General features: G+C 32.7%; 1 protein-coding gene and 1 long non-coding RNA gene across 3 annotated transcripts in view; one reads left to right on the forward strand and one right to left on the reverse strand.

Moving 5' to 3' along the window:
- The window catches only part of LOC118189787 (uncharacterized), a 685017-nt gene that overhangs the window by 653295 nt on the left and 15152 nt on the right, over positions 1-16570 (forward strand). For both annotated transcript variants that reach the window (XM_085817532.1, XM_085817534.1), the window contains 4 exons: positions 2168-2422; positions 5693-5839; positions 7635-7934; positions 12172-14480. In XM_085817532.1, coding sequence (XP_085673658.1) covers positions 2168-2422; positions 5693-5839; positions 7635-7934; positions 12172-14480 — 3011 coding nt within the window. The remainder of the gene's footprint in view (positions 1-2167; positions 2423-5692; positions 5840-7634; positions 7935-12171; positions 14481-16570) is intronic.
- Positions 7800-15578, reverse strand: LOC118189788 (uncharacterized). The gene is made up of 3 exons (XR_004758312.2): positions 15045-15578; positions 14824-14954; positions 7800-7928 (listed from the first exon to the last, which is right to left on the reverse strand). It is a non-coding gene; the product is annotated as an uncharacterized LOC118189788 (long non-coding RNA).

Consider the following 16570-nt stretch of genomic DNA (forward strand, 5'->3'; position numbering starts at 1 on the left):
CTGTCGCGCGTCCTCCTTTCGGCGACATGTCGGGGAGCTAGAAGATGCATATTATGTTTTTTTTACATTTAATTATCATTCAAATCAGCATTAATCACTTTGTTTACAGCTGACACTGAGCTTTTACTGTTTATGAAACTGTACTTTGAATTCGAAGATTTTCTTTTAATATTCAAGATCTTACCTTTTCAACATTCGAAACATTACTTTTTTCCTTAAATATGTATTTTGAACATTGTTTCTTCTTGAAGCCAAACTTGTTTGCTTTTTTTTCTCCTTTCTTACTGATGATATTATCTGTCGTAGCTTGAGATACTGAAAAATTATGGCTTTCAGAGCACTTTTAATAATTAAATACGAATAATTGTCTTCAGAAAGAACATAAACATAGCCTTCCGTTCATTGCTTCTTTAAAATTATAAGATATTTCCCCCTTCTTCCTAGCGTACCTTCGTGGTGTGGTGGTACCCTTCGTGGGTTGGTATTCCAGAGGCCGTGGTTCGATTCCCGGCGAAGGCGTTGCATATTTTTCAATCTCTCTTAATTCCAAAAAATCCTAATGTCTCTACAAAAGCACTATTTTGCATGAAAACAAAATTTTCAAATAGGAGAAGATAATTCACATTTTCAAAAATACAGTTGCAGTTCAAAATTATTTCAAAGCAGGCGATTGTTTTATAGGAAAGCAGTAAATAAAAAAATAAGAAATAAATTTATGTATTTACAGTAAAATATACGCGAATAGTCGGTGGATATTTGAGATCAGAAAAATACACCATTTCTTTATTCTGGGTTAAACAGATTTTGCTTTATGACTGAAATTTCCTGCCTATATATCACTTTTATAGAATGCATTTCTTTATCTGCTTCAGTAATCTAGTATATGTGTAACAGCAAATAAGTTGCATATGTATCGTTCCTGAATTTTTGAAGATATAATGGTCGAAAGGAGTTCACTTGATAATTACTTATCTGAAATTTAATGTACATGAGTTAATTGTAATATGTATATTACTGATTTAATGTACAGTAAATTTTTTACGAACGCTGATTTTGCAAAACTCGACTCCACATATAAGCTTTACTTTAATTTTTTGCATTTAATTCGCTCAGGGCTAGAATTTCATTTGTACGCGGTTTAATGTTGTTCACTTTCAAATTGTTGCCACGCGTTGTTTTACTTTTCAGATTTTGCCACATAATGTAATCGCCCTGTATTATTTTTGAAGAAATTAAATAATGAAGAATCTGCATAAATGTATCTATGTATGCATAAATGTATGTAACATATTATTCAATTCATCACCAACTTTCTTAAATATCGAACGCATTTTAGTACCCATAGAAGATGAATATAGATAATCAGTACAAACGTGCTGTGCTACATTTTTTATTTTCCTATGGTGAATCTGCCAAGTTTGCATCGATAAAAATTAATAGTGTACATGGTGAACACACTATTAGTGTAAGGACTGCACAGAAATGGTTTAAAAATTTTAAAGTTGGAAAAAGCAGCATGGATGAGGAACAACGTTTCAAACTGTTAGAACCAAATCAAATCATTCATTCAGAAGTTTATAGTAAACAACTTTGTCGTCTAAACTCAGAATTGATCAAAAAGCGCCCACGATTGGTGAATATCAAGAAAGTGTTGTTTCATTATGATAACGCTATACCGCATACGGCTCGAACAACGCTGCAAAAAATTAGTGAATTTAATTGGAAGCTTTTGCTACATCCTGCTTACTCCCCAGATATTGCCCCAAGTGATTTTCACTTATTTCGTGCCTTATAATTTTTTTTTTTTTTTTTTTTACTGGGAAAACATTTAATTGTAAACAGGATGTACACAATGAACTTTCAAGTTTTTTTGCAGTAAAACGAGAGTCTTTCTACAGCAATGGCATAAAAAAGCTGCCTGTAAGATGGCGAGACATTGTAGATAATGGAGAAAAATATATAATTGATTAAAATGCTAAATTGTGTTTTTTTATATTATTTGAAAATTTACCAAAAAATGCGCACGAATTTATGGACTGACCCAATAGTTACAGGATGGCAAGAAAGGTTTTCCTCAGAATAGAATATGATAGATGTTTTTATATTCTTATATATTCCAATTATTATTTTTGTGATAATCAATTGTATGTTATTTTTCTTCTAATAGATGACGTCATATGTACCTGCTGTAGCAGTAGCAATCACAGTGACCCTAGTCGTCATAATAGTGGGTTCCCATCCAATCGATGCCCATTCGGAGCCCTGTTCCTTCAATCCTCTCTGCACTTGTTCCAACTCCCACCGTGATGTTAGTTGCATTGGTGTTCCTTTTGCCGAGGTTCCGACACTTCCTCTAGATGATATAGTCCAACTTACTCTATTGAAGGCTGGCGTAGAGGTCCTACATGACCACTCATTCCAGGTAAAAGAATAAAATATTTTAAACTTTGCAAAATTTTATAAAGCCTCTCTCTTTTTTTAAGATATTGTTTTTTACTTCTCTTCATGCATTAAATTAATTTATTTCAAATTATGTTTAAAACTTTTATAAAGTTAAGTTTTTTTAGATAAACTTTTTTCTCTTGTTGAATAACAAAATGGCAAAGCAATGTAAGTTAACCACTGTTAATATGGGATTAAGCTAAGATTGATCTGAAACTTAGATATTTTCTTCGAAACATTTTTAAATATTGGAAAAAAAATAAGGATTTGAAATTTTTTTTTGAATGGTTTGTTTCTAGATCATTGCATATCACATGAATCGTCCATTACCATTCCTTTATTATCCTTTTATAGAATAAAGAAATAGAAAATTAGTTCAGTTTTTCTAAACTGATTTTCTTTAGTTCCAATAAGTCTTTTTCCACATGGATACTCATATCGGGATGTCAGAGAACTAAATGCAACATAATAGTTTCCCAGCAGCTTCCAATACAACTGTAAAATATTGTTTTCATGAAATACTTTTTCTTTTCGGTGTGATCGTCATCACGGCTAACAGATGAAGGAATTAAAGCTAAATAGTATGTTTTCTGTCTAGATTCTCAATTCTCGCAATGAGTTCATGAGATTTTGCATATTGCCGTAGCGGCGCTAATGCGTTTATTATTCATAGTATGCATATTCTGTACATTGTTAAGATTTTTGAATTATATCATAGTATATTTTTTCAAGAAAAATTCTTCGGAGTTTCAAGTAAAGTATCAGTTCTGGTTTAGCAGTTTTAGCCGAAATCTAATATAATGTTTCCATTGACATAAGAATCTTAAATACTACATTCGAAAAGTGTTGGAATTTATTTTAGTTTAGCTTTCAGTTAAAACGCTTATGGGCTTTAAGTAAAGAAACATTTGTCCAGTTTTACCCCAAATTTACTGAACTCTTTATACGAATGCAGAAAATTAAATATGAGAAATAGAAATGGTCGAAAAAAGCGTCACACACAGACAGACAAATATCATTATGAAAACAGTAAAAAAACGTGTTGATGGGAGACGGTTTCGTGCACATTAATTAAAATTAACAATCGAATTTTAGGACCGAAAACATAACCTCACTTACCTATCTATATATCTTGATGGCGGGTGAAATAATCATGCAGTTTAAGAGAAAGGCATAAGTGAAACAAGCCGACAATTACATTTTAAATGAGAAAAGCCATGAAAACCATCTCCAACTAGTCCGTTTAAAAGCCCCAAATAGAATCATTAGTAAACTATCAATGGCTTTATCTACTCACTCCCTAATCAGCCTCAGTACTGGAGGATATTTTTTAAATGGCGGATATTAAGCATTTTAGGCTTTAGCCACTTCTCGTGTCAGAAGCTGTGGTCATTTTATTATGGAAGCACCCAAAAAAGACGGCCACCGTTACCTCTTATGAAGAGCAGGAGACCACTGGGCGAGCAGCTGTGCCGCCATGAAGATGTTCAGTTTTATTGCTCACTCAGTGGGACCACGTTTATTTAAAATTTTATATTACAATAAAAATTTTGATTTTGATGTACACATAATTATGAAGAGCAGACTTCTATGGGATTTCAATCCGGGTCTTTTGGTACGCAGTCAGAGTCATTAACCACTTTTCCGTGCGGATGCCGTAATGAGCGCCGCCTGAGATAACCACTGACTTGATTTTGTCGTAAAAATCTTGCACTGTTAATAGTCATACTGCAGAAGGGAATATTTCTTCCGTGTAAATATATATATATAAATATTACATGAGCATAGAAGGCCTGTGTATAAGCATAGATATGTTAATTACAAACATTGTCTTGTACAAGTTACATAAAATCATGACAGTTATGTGTGCATTTAAACATTATTTGAATTCATATTTACAATACTTTTACTGAGATAATCAAAGTAAACTTGTAATTCATTTACACATTGACTGGATTTTCAATATCATTTAAACTGCTTTACAATATTTTTTTATCAAGTACATACAAACTGGATAGTAATATGCTTACATTACAGTAGTTTTGCTCTTACAGTCCTGTTACTATTCTACGGGGTGAGCTATTTTTCTAGTGTTGATTTTCAGTAGTTGTAGTATTTTGAATTGCTAATAAAAATATGCTGCGAAGATACAGTTCTCAAGGGAGGGGGAGAATTTCTTAGTACCTTGCTGAGCATAGCCTGATTACCTCCTCTATTTTAGTTTACGTTTGCTTGTTGCCTCAGGTATTCTCCACCCATTGCGGCCAGTATTCACTGCTTGGCATTTTTAAATGCTGTTTATCGGTTTGTGGGCAGTTGAAGAGGAAGTGATCTGCATCACCTACCACACCACACTCACACAATTCTGATGCACGTTTGTCGAATCTCTTAAGATAATGTGGGAAGGGACCATGGCCAGTGTAGAATTGAGTTTGTGCTCCGCTGTATATATTAATTGAGCATGTAACTTCCGGAAAGAACTAGTAGGTTCTCCTCCCTGTGCTTTCCTTTTCCCATCTTTTCTGCCGTACGTGTAAAAGGCTATTGAGCGTTTTTTTTTTTAAATAGGACTGTGGAACACTTACTGCGTTTTCCAGTCAACTGGAGTTATTGGCTGCAGATTTCGCAAGCACGTCCACTGCTTCATTGCCAGTAATACCCACATGAGCTAGAACCCAGATCAGGATAGGTCTGATCAGGATAGGTGGGATATTTAGAAGAATTTTCTGAATATCTTGCACCAAAGCACGCCTTGTCTTGTGCCCTCGGATGGACTCCAAACTTGAGGCAGAGTCGCTATATAGGTTGACCTTTATTCCTAATTGATATTTTGCCAAATTGATGGCTGCTTTCAATGCAAGAAGCTCTGCCTGAAAGACGGTATTTTTTTTCTGCCAGTCGTCTTTCCCAAGTTTTAACCACTTCTCCTTCTTGGAGTACACAGTAGGCGCAGCCTGTGCCTGGAAGAGATTACAAAGAGCTGACACATTTATGGAGTCTGACAAATATTGCGCATGAGAATTTTTAAATATCACTGAAAATGAATCACTATGTTCTATGTATAATCTCATAAGATACAGTAAATATCAAAATTCTCTCGAAATTAGTGCTTATTTTACAGTGTCATTTACAGATACGTATATGTTCCTGCTGCCGTTTTCAAATAAGTGTCGTGGATGCATTGTGACAATTCTGCTGCTCTTTCCAAGACTCAAACGTTTTCATTTCATGAAATTTTTATTCTTTTCAGAATACAAGAATATCCTCCTTGAGAATGATGCAAAATCAGCTGTCACATATCCACAGCAAAGCATTTCAGGGAAGTGAATTGGCGCTAACTACTGTAGACCTTAGTTTTAATAAACTTCATAGATTGCCATTAGAAGCTCTGCAGAAGGTACGTACTTTTTTTACCTTGAAATAAAACATGCAACATAAGAATTTAACTGCAGTTTTATGAAATTTCTACATCTGATTCATTTACATTTCACAAACATGTTTTAGGAAACATTATGATATCTGAAATTTTAAATAAGAGAGCTGCATATAATAATTTAATGTTTAATTATTATGTTGTTGGATAACACTAAAGATTTTTGTAACACGGCTTTATCTCAAATCATGACAGAGCAGAACACCTAAAGTACCATATATGTTTAATTCTATTTTCTTGCTTAAACCTTTAGAGATTATTTTAATTTTCAGATAGTTATTTTTAATTTTGAAACCTTTTCCTTTAAATTCTTGTTTTCCACCTTCAACTCCCTGCCAGAATCAGATTTCAGTATTTCAGCATTGAGTATTCAGTATTGAATATTGAGTAAAACGGTATTTTAACTCTTCTTGGACTTATATATTATAATTGTAAGAAGACCAGTGAATAGCCGCTAGTCGCTTCTTTAAGATTCTAGTATCCAAGGACACGTAAATTAACTAGAACTGTATAAACCAAAGAGTTAATTTTAGATCCTTGCATTTGCGGAAAAGGGTACAAAAGGAATTAAAATATTTTTTACGCTTATAAAACACGTGTTATATTTTTTATGAAATAAACCAAACGAGTTCCAAAAGTGCAAATGAGGCTCTAGAAAGAAATTTCCCAGAGGTAAAATAAATTTAAACTACAATTTTAAAACTTTTCAACATTTTTTCATCTTTATAAAGCACTGATGCTTCGTAACTCTTTCCCCAGTTCTAGTTAGCATGAGTCAGAGATGTGATAAATCCAACTTTACTTTCTTTATATATATTATATATTTTACGTTCATAATTTGCTATTTTTACTAACTTACGTTACCATAAGAATTACCATTTTTATTTCACAAGTTTGAACAAATGTGCAAGAAATTAAAAATAATTAAAAAGAAAAATCAGTTACATAACATTTTGTTTAAAGAAGTTAGCAAATATATAGATATTTATTGCATAGCTCATAGACAAAAGTGTTGTTTCAGTATGAGCACTCACAGCTTTCAGAATAATAGAAGAAATCTTATATGCTCACTTACGTTTTTCTAAACCTCCAGTGTATTTAAGTAAGTATATTTAAATTGGTAAAAATTAGTATATTTAAACTGATAAAAAATATCCACTTGGTAATTCTAGGCCCAGCAGTTAAAATAATACGAAGAAACTGAACCTTGTGAAAAAGCGGTAATCATAACATAAAATCAGAATATACAGATCACTTATTAATTTCTTAGAAATCAATATACCTACACCTAGTTGCTGATTTCTCATGTGCTTCTTTTTAAGTACGATACTGTATGCATTGAGTAGTATTTCCTAGCCACTTTTCTAAACCTAGGTTATTGAATTTAATATAACCTTCAAACAGTTGTATACGCAAACACATGAAATTTAATGTCTAATTCTTTTGACACCTAAAATATTTTGGCAGTAATGATTCTCAATAAGACAATATTAAACTGAATGCGTTTCTAGATGTTTAGTAATTCTTAACAAAATTTTAAGAATTTTAATTAACTTTTGCTTTTTTGAATTATAATTGATTTCTTAAAGTTATCAATACATGTTTCATGTATTAATGAAACGTTTATTAATTTATTAATTCCAGTTAATTATTTTAATGCATGGGCTGGTGGGAAAATGTTATCCAATGAAGAAAATGTATTAAAACTAATCCCTGCTTTAAATATTTCTTTATTAATGATCATTTTTCAATATTTCAGTTGAGACATTTACAGTGGCTGAGTTTGCATTCCAATGACATTGATGAATGGCCAAGTTTACCCTTCAAGCCTAACTTACATAGCGTGTACCTTGGTGACAATCGTATTGCGTATCTGGCAGACGGGGCATTTTCCAACCTCCGAAACCTCACTTTCCTTTCCTTGGATCAAAACTGCCTTGTAGAAATTGAGCGTCATGCTTTTCCACCTTCGTTGCAAACACTGTCTCTTTCCAACAATTTGCTCCTCCAGATCCCTATTACGGCTTTGCAAAACTTGCGCAATCTATCTTGGCTGCAGGTTAGTATCCAAGTAATAAACAGTGATTATGAATTAAAATGATAAATGAATATGAGCATTCTCGTAACATGATCATGATTATAAGGTGTTGAAAAATGCGGTTGAATATATATGCAGATTATTCCAAAAAGCTTTAATTCTTTAGATATTAAACAGTATTTCTAAATATAGTTTCTTAAGATAATGTGAGGATTTTTATTAAACCATGTTCGATATTGTATGTAAAATGGTTCTATAAAAACAAAACGTATTTTTGTATTATCTAGCTAGTGAAAAATGCTCTAATTAGTGAAATGTTAATTACGCTTCAATGAGTTAGAAATGAAACGTTCCATAATTTTGTGGAGGGCATCCTCCAGTGCTTCCAATGAGCCAGTTAAAAAGATTTAAACGAATGTTGTTTTATTTACGACATACTAATTTTTCGCAAAAATGAGCAAGTCATTGTGACTTCTTTTCCTATGTCAGTAAATTCGACTGAAATTGCTTATGTTAGTAAATTCCTTTCTGAAAATATACTTAACTCTTGCCTGTAAAATTGGCAAACTTTGATTCTTTTTTTTTTTTTTTGATTAATTAAAGATAATGAATGTTTATTAGCCTAGAATTTGATTTACAGAGACATATGAAGAGATTTCATTTTTAGACAACCTTCTATTTACATCTTTCCTCTAAAATGTTCTACATTATTTTATGAAACATTATAAATGGAAGTCTATATCGGAAACCAATGCTCAAGTAAATAAACCTGTACTCCCTGTATCAAACGCCGTGTTTAGTTTTGCTTGCGCAGGCTAACCACTTAAAAGGAAATAGTATTTATTGCATTAAGCAAAAACTACTTCGAAAGTGTGCTAGGTTACATTGGTGTGCTAGGTTACATTAGTAAACACCAATGTAATAATGCCAATTAAGATCCAACTATAAATTCTTAAATTTATCTCAGAAATTTTTACTGTAACATACGCATAATATGCAGAAACGGTTTTCAAATCCCTTGGTCTGAGCAAAACCTTTTACGGACAACTCTCCTCTCCTATAATTTTTTTTGTAATAAATGCTGTTGATTCAAATTAAATTTCCAGTAAAAGTAATAAATGCTGTTGATTCAATTTTTTGTAATAAATGCTGTTGATTCAAATTAAATTTCCAGTAAAAGTAATAAACGCTGTTGATTCAAATTTTTGTAATAAATACTGTTGATTCAAATTAAATATCCAGTAAAAGTACATTTTATATAACGCGTATGTCTTGAAATAACATTACAATTCAACATTTTCCATTTCAATTTATTTTAATGAAATGTAATACTGCAACTTTGTGCGTTTCATTTTTATGGTTTTACATTAGCACTATAAAATAAAATATTACACAATTTAAACCAGAATCTGAAGTAAACTTAAAAAAACCTAAGTATGCTATCAAAAACATTCTTCCTGATTTTACTACAAGCCTATATTAGGTTGCAAAAATTTGACCAATAACGAAGTATATGATTAAAATGTCTAATTTAAAATTTCTTTTAGAGGGAGGAGGGGGAAACAATTTATTCTGATGTGTTATTATGTATTATTTATTTCCTGCCCATCTTAAAAATAAATTTTGGAATTGGTTAAAAAATCATGTCATCTTACGCCTTATACATAGTAACATAATAATTTCTCTCGCTATAAATCGTCCCATAAACTTAAATGGAAAAGAATGCAATTCTTGATTGCATTTCGTTTCTCAGCAATGAAGTAATACTTAATTTTGTCCCTCCCTACCACGTGCCTTCGTGGTGTAATGGGAAGCACTTCTGCCTAACAGTCGGAGGTCTGGAGTTCAAATCCGAGCTAGGACATTGCACAATTTTCCGGTTACCTGTTTTAGCAAACTTTCCCCTGAATTCATTCGTGTTGTAAGTGATACCACGTGCGGTTAGTAATCAGAAGGACCAAAATTCGGACCTAGCAAAGCCAACGCTGATATTTCGTGTTTTCTTCTTCGAAAAGCCTAATAGACCCTACAAATTAAAATATATATATATATATTGAATAGCATGAAATTTTCAGTTGACATAGGGAATTTAAAAGCATTAAATTTTCCACTCCTCTTTGCAACAGTTTTTTATATCATATAAATTTATGTATAAATACTCACTAATGTTCATAGATTATCCTATTTCTAGATTTTTATTAAAATTAAAAAGTTTCTGCACTCTTTAATCCTTTTAAATGAATGAAATGATGTTTGAAAATATCGCCCCAAAGGAAACTAACTACTACGGGAAAAACCTCATAGTTTCTGAAATAAAATATGTATTATATATATATATATATATATATAAGTAATTGTTTCTATCTATAGTTTAATATTTTATTTTAATCCTTGTTTATATGATCAAAACATAGAAATGAAAAATACATAAAAGTTTGCATATTTTAAGTATTATTGAGGATTTAGAAACTCTGTTTGTCCCTGAGGGAAAGATGGCCTGATAATTTCGCATAGAATGTTTTCGAATCAGTCCCAGTTGATTTACAAAACAATAACTAGTACCAATGTTTTCGTTTTATGGTCTCATATATTACTTTTATGTATGACTTCTTTTTTCCTTTGAAACATCGTGTTCTGAGAAAATGGATCTGAAGTGGAATTGTTTGCTTCAGCTCAGTCAACTGATATCTGCTGCTACACATTTAAAGCTGAAAAACGAAAATAATAGGAATTTGATTAAAATGTCAGACAGCAGCCATGAGGTTTTTTTTTTTTTTTTTTTTTTTTTTTTTTTTTTAACAAAGAGCAATCGTTTATTTCACAAAGAGAAATTTCATTTTTAGGAGTTATGTGTGCAGATCGTGTTGGTAACGTTGTTTATTTTCATCGTAACACACAAGGAATTTAGTTTGATGAGGAATATATACACTTCATGTTCTGCAAATATATATCGTAATTGTGAAAAGAATGAATAAAGTTAAACCAAGCCCTAAAAATAGTGATTAGTTAACGGATATTTGGCTCCTTTGAACAATGTAGCTGTCGTTAAGCTTTAAATTGCAGAGGAAAATGTTGCATTTATTAATTAACTTCGTATTCGCCAGATTTAGTGATCTTGTAAATTATTTTCGTTCCTGTAAAGTAAAAGCTTAGTTTATTTTCTACCTCCTTCCAGCATGTCTTCGTGGTGTAATGGTTAGCACACTCGACGCATAATCGAGAGGTCCAGGTTCGAATCCCAGCGAGGGAATTGCTCATTTTTCGTGTTTCCTACTTTAAAAGTATCCTAATAACACTACATTGGCGCACGAACTAAAATGGTCGTGGATTTTGATTTTTTATCAGCAGGATTTGGCGATTGGGTCTCCTAATCCCCAGTCGCCCTTTAAATGGAGGAGTATATATTTTCTATTCTCTTTCCAGCATGCCTTCGTAGTGTAATGGCTAGCAAACTCAGCGCGTATTCGAGAGGTTCAAGTTCGAGTCTTGTCGATGGTATTGTTCATTTTTCATCTACTCCTGCTTCAAAAAATCCAAATGAGTCTGCAACTTTAAAGGATATAATTTTGAAGCATTAAAAAATTCAAAAAAACTGAATTGGAATACGAAAACAATAGTTGGGTTATATGAAAACACGGAGAGATTCTGTGAACATACCGTGAGAAAAACCGCAATTAAAAGAATGCAAGTAACGAGAAAATACCAGTAAAATGTTTTTCTTTAGGTGTTTTTTTACCACGAACTCAGTCTGAAAATTTTATATATAATATTGCAGAAATTATTAGAAATGATCACAGGCTTTTATGAGCAGGAAATATTAGACAATATAATTTGTGATTTCACAAAAAAATCGGTTTAGGAATCTTTGGATTGCTACGTGGATATGCTAACCACTATATAACATGGGAGGGATGCCGTAATTTTTTATGTTATTCATCCCTTTAAAAGTCCCTTGTGGAGAGATACAGCTGGGAAAGTCTGTGTACTGAACTGTTAATTAACAATGTTATATAAGTCTTATAAACATGAAAATTCAATTCTAGCTCCTGTAAAAGATGCTAAGTATATTTAAAGATCTTAGCATGCCATTATTACTAAAAAAAGGTGCTTAGCAGGACAAACACAGAATCTAAAAGCATCGTTGAATACTTGGATTTGGTAACAGTGTACTAATTTAATTATCTTATGTGTTATGTTTTTTACTAAATTTAGAATTAAAAATGCAAAAATAAAGTTTGAATTAATTTGACTTTTTTAGCTTGGCGGAAATCTATTCGAGCAACTTCCAAGACCTTTTCCACTTCCAGTCAAACATCTCCACAAGCTGGATTTAAGTCATAATCTTTTAAAAATTGTCCCACCTATTTTCAAGAATGACACAGAAATAATCATCAAGAACCTCCATCTCGAATTCAATTATATAAATACTTTAGAAAGAGGCGCATTCAAAGGATTAGTCTTAGAAAGGTTGTCTTTATCCAACAATAGGCTGTCTACCATTCCAGATGGAGCCTTTGATGGACTTCAAGAGAATCTCAAAGCCTTGGACCTTAGTCACAACCTTTTAGAGACTTTTCCGAAAGCTTTGAAGGACCTCACAGTTTTGAGTCACCTTTACCTACGAGGAAATGCTATTAAAGAACTCGACCAATACGATCTTAACGAATGTCGTTATGAACTGGAAGTACTAGACCTCTCCGGCAACAGACTGAAAAGGGTGCCACGAGAAGCGTTGCTTATAACTCAAAGAATTTCACGCCTCAGTTTACAAGATAATTCCATTTCAAGTATCAGCAGTAATGACTTTAGTGTTTGGGGACAGTCTTTAACTGCTCTTAATTTAGCTAATAATGCACTAAAGCATATAGCACCAGATGCATTTTTAGGGACCATAAAATTAAGAGAATTGAGACTGTCCTACAATGGTTTGTTGTCCTTAAATCCTGCTGTATTTAAGCCCATAAGATCGACATTAGAAGTTTTAGAAATCGGAAATTTTAATGTACCAACGCTGGACATACTCCAAGGAATGGAGAAAGTAAAGTGGCTGCAAATGGATAATAATAATCTCAGAAAATTATCATCAAAATCATTAGAAGGCATGCCTTCTCTAATTCACTGTGATCTAGAAGGGAACAAGTTACAAAGTGTGCCCCTTGGACTATTTAGGAATAATATCCATATCCGTCTCAACAGTATAGTACTTGCTAACAATGAAATAGAGTCTATAGAGACAGATACCTTTCATAGACTTCCTTTTTTAACCAATATTGTTTTGTTTGGTAACAGACTTAAAATACTCCGTACTCAATCGTTCCGAGATATGCCTATCTTGAACACTGTCATTCTAGCCAAGAATGAGATATTTCACATCGAAAAAGCCACCTTTTCTAATTTAAAAAGTGTGACAAATATTTTCCTTCAAGACAATAACCTCACAGAATTTTCGTTTGATGTTTTTCATCAGGTAGGTGATGCAAAGAACCATGTGTTTCTCAATCTTTCCAACAACAAGATAGAGCAGTTAATAAAAATTCACGAGTACAAAGATGGTGACGTTTACATCAAAGCGCGTAGTCTGGACCTCAGCAATAACTTTATTCTTCACATGGATGGCAATTTCTTGCGCCCAGTAGGTAGTACTTTACATTACTTGATTCTATCTTCCAACCGTATAACTACGATCGATTCTTCCACTTTCCTTCAAGCACCTAATCTTCAAGTTCTTCATCTCGATGGCAATCGATTAACCAATTTGCCAAATGGTGTCTTCCAGAACTGCCTTATGCTTCAAATCATTCATATAAGTCACAATAATATATCAACTGTGTTTTCTGGTGCTTTCCGCAACCTTAGTTCTCTTCGCATTTTGGACCTCAGCTATAACAACATAAAAACTCTTCCAGAAGATGTATTTATAGGTACTAGCTTAGAAAGGCTCAACTTATCGAACAACAATATATTTCATGCTCCAATTCATAGTTTGGCCCATACTAGGTCTACATTAAGGTACCTTGATCTTTCTCAGAACAGGATAGCTACCATTCCAACAAACGGTTTGAATCATCTTCATAATCTTTTGAGTCTGAACCTGTCCTCCAACAAGCTAACGAGCTTATCAGAAGACGCTTTTGGAAAGCTGGTTTATCTCTTGTACTTGGATTTATCGCACAACACTCTCTGGAGGTTAGATGACGAGCCATTCAAAGCTCTTGTTTCTCTTCAAACGTTATTATTGCAAGATACCAGTCTTCCTCATGTTCCCAACTTTCCTCTTCCATCTCTACGCGTACTAGATTTATCGAACAACCTTTTGTGTAACATATCAGATCTTTCTTTCTCAAGTGTGAAGGAACTGAGATATCTGGATCTCTCTCACAACTATTTAAGCGAAGTACCAACACATGTGTGGTCGTCAATCAGCAGATTGACAACCCTTGACATTTCCCATAATCCCATTCAAACGCTATCTATGAATCACTTCAAGAAATTGGAAAGACTCAGAGAATTGGATCTTCGTGGTCTAGATCTAAAATATCTGGATACAAGGATTTTATATAATTTGAGGTGAGTGCTTTTTATTGAATAACAGTTATTTTGTTTGCTTTACTTTTGTATTATTCTAAATATTTTTGCATTAAACTCATAGAACTAGTTTTATCTTGATTTTAGCTGGGGTTAAATCATTAATATACTGCGCGAATGGAAAAATCTTATTCCTCAAAATTACGTTCCTATGGGGAAAATGTATTAAGTACATTAAAATTTAAAAAGTATGTATAATTTAAACGAACATCAATATTGTAGCAATTAAACGAAAAAAAAAAAACGAAACAAATGTTAGTTGAAAGGATTATTACCGCTTAACAATAACACGATAAAATATTTTTTAAAAGATGTTAATTTTTACCTGGGACATGACTAATGCAACAACTATAGGAACGTTTCGCCGGAAGGAGCGTAGAAGTTCTCAGTGCCTCTCATAAGATGCGCTCTGTTTTCTTCATTTGTCTCATTCTCCATTGCAGTCTCGGACAATACCTGTTTAGTGAATTCTAAGAAGGTTAACTTCCTAATTCTTAGGTTTACAAATTCTAGGTTCTAAAATTTAAGGAGAAATGTTTCACTTACCTTTCTTCCTTCTAAAAGTTCGATTCCGGGTGAGCTTGTCTAAAGATAATTTCGGAGATCTATTCATTAAATCTACATCTCAAGAAAGAAAAACCTTTAATTTCAAATAATTCAACGTTAAGATATACAGAAACACTAAATCGAAATTACATCCGACATCTTACATATCTTTTTTTCAAAAACTGCGCATTCTCGTTGCCAAAAGCTAATAACAAAAAAAAAATAAATAAAGTCATAAGATTTCATTGCGCGCCATCTAATGAAAACATAATTGTTTATTAATTTGTTTTATAGTTTTTCTTATAGGCCGTTTTCGACAACCTGTGCCGTTTCTAAAAATGCATAACTTCTTGTAAATTAAAGGCAATTTATCTGCCTCATTACCCTGTCTTCTAGTATTATGAAATCATCCAGTTTCTCAATCGTCATTTGTCGATAAACTCTTTGACTTCTCCTTCTTCCATATCTGAGATTCCTTTCCCGCTAATTGCTTTTGCAGTTTTTGTGATGTCTTTGATTTCATGTTTAGTCGATGGAAATCCTTTAAAACTTGTGATAGCTTCTGGTCAGAGCTGATGTCAGAAAGCATTTCGTGTTAATGAATGAACATTGTATCGCGTATAAATGAAATGCAAATACGTTGCACAAATTAAACGGAAACAATCAAAATAACACTTATATGCGAAACTGCGTTCGGCAAACCCGCGTTTGGCAAGGGTGTATGAGATTCTTATTTCATTATGCCCAAATATGCTTCGCTCCGTAGCTTAGGTAAATAACTAATCTCCAAACAAATGGCAGTGAATCTTCAAACTCTGGTTTCTTGCAATAAATTTGTAAAATGAGTATGTTAATTGTTGCGTATGTTTGTCAAATTTTGTTGCTTGAAGCAGTACACAAAATGTGTCTTAAAACTTTCAGCTGCCCTTATTAAATTTTAAAACAAGGTATTTAACTAATTAAAAAATTGAAAACTTTAACAAAAAGTATGTTAAAATAATAAATTTTCCTTCGTGAACACTTTTTGCTATTACCATTGAGTTACTTAGTTTCTCGTGTCATTGAGTTACATATCTTAAGTGTATGAGTGACATTTTGCGTTAATATATTCTTGCAGTTCGTAATAGGCAAATGGCTAGTATTATTTCAAAACTTTGTTTTCAAGTTCTGAGACGATAAATGTAGAGCCCATAGACAAAATACCCGATGTACACAAATGTTTACAAGCCCGAGAGAAAAGGGCAGTTAATTTAGTGGCCTCTTTCAGATGAACACCCACCTGCAAATTCAAGAAAACGTATTTCTAGCATAATGGTGGTTAACATGTTCTTCAGTCGAACTGTTAAACCATACCGTTAGACGGGATTGTCTTACCGTTATTATCGAATGGTAATGGAAATTATATTATTATCTATATTTAACAAACTTTGGTACTCTCTTCTTTCGAACAAGGAAAACATGTATATGTAATATTAGAACAATTATAGAAGCACCGATATAAGAACATTGAGATGTAAATGTGCGGA

This window comes from Stegodyphus dumicola, chromosome 5 (assembly GCF_044657685.1).
Source record: "Stegodyphus dumicola isolate Sdum_Otavi_A_Nest chromosome 5, ASM4465768v1".
NCBI classification, from domain to species: domain Eukaryota; kingdom Metazoa; phylum Arthropoda; class Arachnida; order Araneae; family Eresidae; genus Stegodyphus; species Stegodyphus dumicola.